The 6,222-nt window shown below is 47.3% G+C and overlaps 2 protein-coding genes across 2 annotated transcripts; both read left to right on the top strand.

Annotated features, from left to right (window-relative positions):
* The first annotated feature begins 308 nt into the window (after window positions 1-308).
* Window positions 309-2,422, top strand: LOC144664879 (uncharacterized). Its single transcript, XM_078526086.1, has 2 exons — window positions 309-640; window positions 1,919-2,422. Exons 1-2 carry the CDS (start codon window positions 509-511, stop codon window positions 2,420-2,422), a joined length of 636 nt encoding a protein of 211 aa, XP_078382212.1. The 5' UTR covers window positions 309-508.
* A 1,176-nt stretch (window positions 2,423-3,598) lies between these two features.
* Window positions 3,599-4,843, top strand: LOC144666726 (uncharacterized). Its single transcript, XM_078528105.1, has one exon. It carries the CDS (start codon window positions 3,599-3,601, stop codon window positions 4,841-4,843), a length of 1,245 nt encoding a protein of 414 aa, XP_078384231.1.
* The last annotated feature ends 1,379 nt before the right edge of the window (window positions 4,844-6,222 follow it).

Genomic DNA, 6,222 nt, shown 5'->3' with positions numbered 1-6,222 from the left:
AGTCGTTACGAGATGACCCTGGCCAAGGCTGATATAACGGCATCGCAGAGTGGTCTATTCTAACCTCAATCCTGATTGGTTCATGTAATCCAAAACAAATATGGCGGAGGGGTCGATTTTTCTTGGAATTTAAGCCATTTTCAGCTGGAAAGGTAAGTCTTTTCCAATATATTTATAATTCTCAAGATTCAAATAATTCGGTAGAAGTAGAAGCGTTAAATTCACTTCATTGCGAACTTTTCGCTTTGCTGTTTTGACTGTTTTATAACTTAATATTCATGCCGAAAGTAGAACCTAGCACTATTCTCACTGCATACATAATTAGCCCGTCACGCGGGAAGGCTTAAGATTTTCAAATTCCAGCGTTCTGTGCCTGCGCGCTGTTAGCATGATGCTTTGCGGCCTTCTGCTTTAAATATCACAGTTTCGGTCTCCTCGTGGTCAGTTTAACGGAGTTCGGTTTAGTCTCCATTAAAGTTTCGTCTAGTTTTGACCGCCACCAGCACTCATGGCCGACGCCGAGCCTGATTTGCCTTTGCCGCCAGCCCCGGCGGCGCCCGTTCCGGATCCTGTACCAGTTGTCGTGCCCGCTGTCGAACCGGCACCTGTTGCGGCTCCGGCTCCTGCAGTTGTACAAGAGGTAAATTTTTATTTCTGTCTAAATCTGCTGTTACGTTTGGGATTTTCGCGGCGCGGGTTGGGTTCCACGCTTTAGTCATTTCGCTAGCCAACTTTTTTCGCTCCCGCGTGTTTTCTTGCCTAGCCTTTTCTTCATACTGTTTGCCTCTCGGCGTTTTCCGGCCTAAATTGCGTGCGGGATTTGGTAGTTTTTCGCTCGCTTAGTTTTCTTGTTCGGTTTCTACTTTCAACACCGTTTTACGACTTGGTGGCAAAAGGTGCTATTCCCTTTTGTTTCATTTTCTACCTTGTTAGTCTTATTGTATTGTTGGTTCGCTGTTTTACAAGTTTTTTGCTCTCTTGGGGTGCGTGCTTTCTTTTGGGGTCCCCTTTTTGCATATTTTTCCTTTTTCATTCTCTTATTTCGGTTCGTATTTTCGTAGTTTTGCGTCGCACTTTTATTCGTCTCGCTTTTACATTTATGTTGTCTTGCCGCGAACTTTTGCGTACCTCAAACTGTTTTTCAGCCGGCGCTTGCAGCTTTAATATGCTCAAGTTTTTTATGTTTATATAGCCCATTGGGCCGGCAACCTTTAGGGTTGTATATTGTTTTTGAAGTGTGGCTAGGAGAGCCAGCAGCCTGAAGGGCTGTACATGATATTTAAGTGTGGCCTGGAGCGCCGAAAGCCTGGAGAGCTTTGAAAATGTTTTGAGTGTGGCCTAGAGAGCCAGCAGCCTGGAGAGCTGTACATGATATTTTAGTGTGGCCTAGAGAGCCGAAAGCCTAGAGAGCTTTGACAATTTCTTGAGTATGGCCTGGAGAGCCAACAGCCTGGAGAGCTGTACATGATATTTAAGTGTGGCCTAGATAGCCAGCAGCCTGGAGAGCTGTGGATTGTTTAGTCCGTGTCCTTAGTTGATTAGGTAAATTACTTATTGTAAGGCATTCAGATCCCTTCAGGTTTTAAATGCCTTTTTTCTTAGCACCTTGTTATTTATTTATTTAGTTTGTAGTCTCTTTTGCTTGGATAGTCGTCAGTCTGGGGCTGCAGCACGCTTTTGTGCGTATCATTTCGCTTTTATCAGCTGTATAGCTAGTGGGAGAGTTTTGAAGTATAACACCTGTAGAGGCAGTGGTCCTTAGAACTGTAGCATGGTTTTCATTATTTGTTGTGCTGGTTTGGTCGATAATTTTGGTATCTTCCCTCAGCTTTTACGAGGTAAACCGTACAATTTGTAAGCCGTAGTGTCAATGTCAGGGGTAACATCCTTTTTTCCCCCTCCGTTTTGTTTTATGCAGCCAGATGATCGTATCAAGAGGTTGGAGGACAAGATCAAACTTCTCGAACAGGAGAAGTCCGTTGAGAGTTGCGCTAATGCGCTGTTAGCCCTTCGAAGACATCTCAACAGGCCTCAGTCTCTTTTTGACCGTTTTGAGTCAATTGAGCTGCTGGATACCCTCGTACGCTTGGCTCGGACGCAGGCCCACGAGAAGGCTGATGAATACGCCGCAGCGCTCGATGAAGTTAAGGCCAGACAGCCCTCTCTCGATGCCGACCATCTTCAGAGGTTAATGCTTGGTCTCGTGGGGGATCCCCTTAGAGCTAAAATGGCCAAGGAGGCTACGTCAATCCTGAAGGGGATGTCGAAGGCGCCTTCTCCTAGCTCCCAGGCTAGGCGTCCTTTCCGCCAGCCCTCTCCGTATTCGGTGCAATGTTACGCTTGTGGGGGATGGGGGCATATCGCTAGAAACTGCAAGTCCAGACGTCGTGGCGCTCCTGGACATGGGCGTGGACGCCAGTGATTGCCTTGTGTTTCTGTAATTCAAGAATTTTGTTTTTCTTGTATTAAATATTTTTCTTTGTTTGTTTAAACTCGTCTTCTTTTGCCTTGGGGTGGGTCTTTGCCCTTGCCCAGTTGACCACGGGGGGACCTTCTCAGTGTCTCAATTTCGGACCTAGTTCGGAGCCTGGGGTCAACAAAGGGTTGGGTTCCCTTTTAGCTTTTTCGGGTCTTTGTTTCGGCTTATTCTCGTTTCCCTTTCGTTATGTTTTAGGCAAATATTTCTTCATTTATTGCAAGACTCGATTTAGCCCAGCGGCACATCTCTGTGGGAGACGTTCCTCTTCGCTGCATTTCACAGGGAACCCCTCTCTTTGTTGGCCCCTTGCCTCCTCCGGAGCTGGTTGCGTCGCGCCCGGGTTTGGGTAACCTAGCCCATTTGCGCTTCTTGGACCCTGCCCATTTCAGGGCTGGAAACATTCATAGCAAGCCGTCCATTTGGCAGGACCTCCTCGATAAATCGCCCTGTTCTGAAGTCGACCTTTTGGAGGTTATCAAGGATGGAGTTCGTGTCGACCGATTTTTCAAGCCTTTTAGGGGGAATTTCAAGGGACAGGCGTACGACTCCGAATATCCTCCTCCTATAATCATTAAGAACTCGCCTACCACAGCCAAGTTTTCTCAGTTCGTAACCGATTCCGTAATACAATGGGTGACCGCGGGGGTTATAGCAGTTTGGGGCCCGGTGGATAGTGTGGCGCCCCCACGTTTGGTTTTACCACTAACTGTCGAGCCCTCAAAGCCCCGGTTGTGTCACGATGAGCGATATCTCAATTTATGGATTCGTGACCTCCCATTCAAGCTTGACTTGCCGCGATATGTTCTCCCCGGTCACTTTCAGAGTTGTTGCGATGATAAGAGTGGTTATCAACATGTCTAGCTTCATCCTTCATCTCAAACTTATTTCGGCTTCCAGTGGCATGGTTTCTTTTTTGTTTTTCGTACACTACCGTTTGGATGGAAAGCCAGTGCGTTTATTTACCATAAACTCGGACTTGCAGTTTCGGGCGCCGCGCGATCTCATGGAGTCCCAGTTTCGCAGTACATTGATGATCGGCACGTTGGACAACTTTTTATTTCTCCATTGCGGGTTAGTCGGGACCCATCTCTCGAGCGAGCCAAGGCAGCAGCTTATATAATGTGTTATCTGCTCATTGAGGCTGGATATTTCATTGGTCTTGACAAATCGCAGCTGGTTCCCTCGACATGGGTTCGTTTTCTGGGTTTCGTATGCGATTCTGTGCGTCAGGCCTCCCTTGTCCCCGAGGACAAGAAAGTCAAGTTCGCGGCGTTGAGGAAAGACATTCTCTCGTCTCCTTACGTGGGGCTGAAAACACTTCAACGTTTTTCGGGGAAGGTCATTTCTTTTAGCCTTGCCATTCCTGGATGCAAGTTGTATGTGCGCGACGTCTTTAGAGCGATCTCCCGCATTTCAGGGTCCACTCGGCCTTCGGTCAAGTTAGAGGCGGCTCTTCGCACCGAGATAGAGTACTGGCGTTTTCTTGATAGCTGGAAGGACTGCCTTCCATGGAGAACTGAACGCCACGCTGTGGTTACGCTTTATTGTGATGCCTCCAAGAGGGCCTGGGGTGGATCTCTGCTAAAGGACGGTCGAAGTCTGGAGTCAAGAGATTACTGGATAGACAACTCGCAAGATATCAATGTTTTAGAGTCTCGGGCTTTGCTGCATTCGCTCCTTTCGTTTAGGCATCATATCAGCTCGCATAGGGTGGATGTCCACACCGATAGCCTCGTTTTGAAGTCTGCTCTCGAGAATGACGGTTGTAAAAACGCCGACATTAACAATGTCCTCAAAGACATTTTTGATTGCTGCAGAGAATTCAATTTCAGCCTTGATGTGCATTATGTTCCTTCGAGTGAGAACCCGGCTTATTACCCTTCCAGGAAAGTTTCAGATATCGATTGTATGCTGTCAGTAAGGGCTTGGGAGCCCGTCGAGCGTCTTTTTGGCCCTCACACCTTCGATCTTATGTCTTTGGATAGCAATTGTCAACGCGATGGGAAAGGCCGGTGTTTGCCCCATTTCACACCTTGTGCAACTCCGGGCTCTAGCGGAATTAACGTTTTTGCACAGTCTCTGCCTTCGGACCACAACTTATATGTGTTTCCGCCATTTGTTCTTATTGCACCCCTTCTCAAGTGCATGTTCGAGCAAGGTTTTCATGGTGCCTTTACTATCGTCATCCCGGATTTAAAGCCTCGACGTTTCTGGTGGGCGTTGCTGCAGTCGCTTGCTGTTGATCGAGTCCTTCTGGGTAGGGAAGGCGAGGATGGCATTTTGTTGTTCCCCTCTCAAGACGGTCATCACTGGTACTCTAAAAAGCTTCAGTGGGATCTGTGGGCTTTCCGCTGTGTTTGCTAAGCTCACCTGATCTCATCTTTTAGGTTACGCGTCCATGGAAGTCAGCCCGACGCTGTTCGGTTGTCTTTACCCTAACGATTCCGATGCAAATTATTGTCAGGCGTGCGGGACATCGACCGGACTTCACCTTGCTGCTACGTCAACTGTTCGCGTGGACGAAACGGCGATCAAAGAACGGTTTAAGGAATTTCAAACTGTCATGCGCTCCAACCCTTATCAAAGACAGAAGTCTGCATTGGAACAACAGTTGTCTCAATTTTTGGGTGCGTTGACACCCCCTAAAACGGTGACTTCGTGTACTGCTAGTGACATCGTTAACTTTCTTATTTTTAAGGATAGGTCAGGTAGAACTGTGGTACATTCGTCCTTATGTTCAAGGGGTTCTTGCACCTGTCCGAAGCGCTTGGCAGCCGGGTCAGTCGATTCTCTTATGGGTCGTTTGAGGGCTGTCTTTAATAATCTAGGACGTCTTAATGATTCTAATCCGGTTGCCCACCCCCTAGCTATAGTCAAAGACTATTTGAAGTTCGTCAGACAGGAGCAGCCGGGTTTAGCTATAACACCTGTTCAAGCGGTCCCTTTGTTTTTCGATAAGTTTCGTAGACTTATAGCTTTCCTCTGTGGTCTGTTTTTAAGTCAGGCGTCTCTTTCGCGCGCAAATAAATATATCCTCGTTCGGGATGCTACATTTTTTGTGGTGGATGTTTTCACCGGAAATAGGGCATCTGACCTCGGTCGCCTTCAATCCTGTAACGTTTTTAAGTTGAGAGATCGGGAAGGCTTTTTGCTCAAGTTTACTCTCACTAAGAATATCCGCAAAGGTGCACCTCGCTCTTTTGCCTTGATTAAGTGTACTCATCCTGAGGTATGCCCGTTTGCCTGGGTTCAGTATTATATTACAGTATGCCAGTGCCTTAAGATTTCATTGGACCAAGGGTACTTTTTTCGAGCCACGGAACGCAACGGCTCAGTAGGGAACAAACCCTTTACGGGTTGCGCGGTTAACAATCGGTTAAAGAAACACCTTTTTGAGTCTAAACTCCATGCAGGGGAAACTCCGCACAGTTTTCGAGTAGGATCATCCAACACTCTGAGGCTTTTAGGCTGTTCCCAGGAAGATGTTGCTCAATACCTAGGCTGGAAAAGTGGGGAGGTTGCCAGTAGATATATGCAGCGCTCGGATGCTGACGCATCTCTTACAATTTTAGAAAGCATATTCCCCAGAGTGGCTTCCGGCTTGGTTACCCCGGTTTCACATCCCAATAATTTGGAGGCTGCTATTTAGGTCGCCCCGAAATGTACAAAGGGGTTAGGGTTTCTGAGTAATGGAAGGAATAAATTACGATTCTTTGTGTGAATGTTGTCCTTTGGTTTTCTCC

The sequence above is a fragment of the Oculina patagonica genome, chromosome 9 (genome assembly GCF_052425735.1).
Source record: "Oculina patagonica isolate OP01 chromosome 9, crgOcupat, whole genome shotgun sequence".
Taxonomy (NCBI): domain Eukaryota; kingdom Metazoa; phylum Cnidaria; class Anthozoa; order Scleractinia; family Oculinidae; genus Oculina; species Oculina patagonica.
The sequence above is the reverse complement of the archived record's forward strand: the minus strand, read 5'-3'. Positions and strand labels throughout refer to the sequence as shown.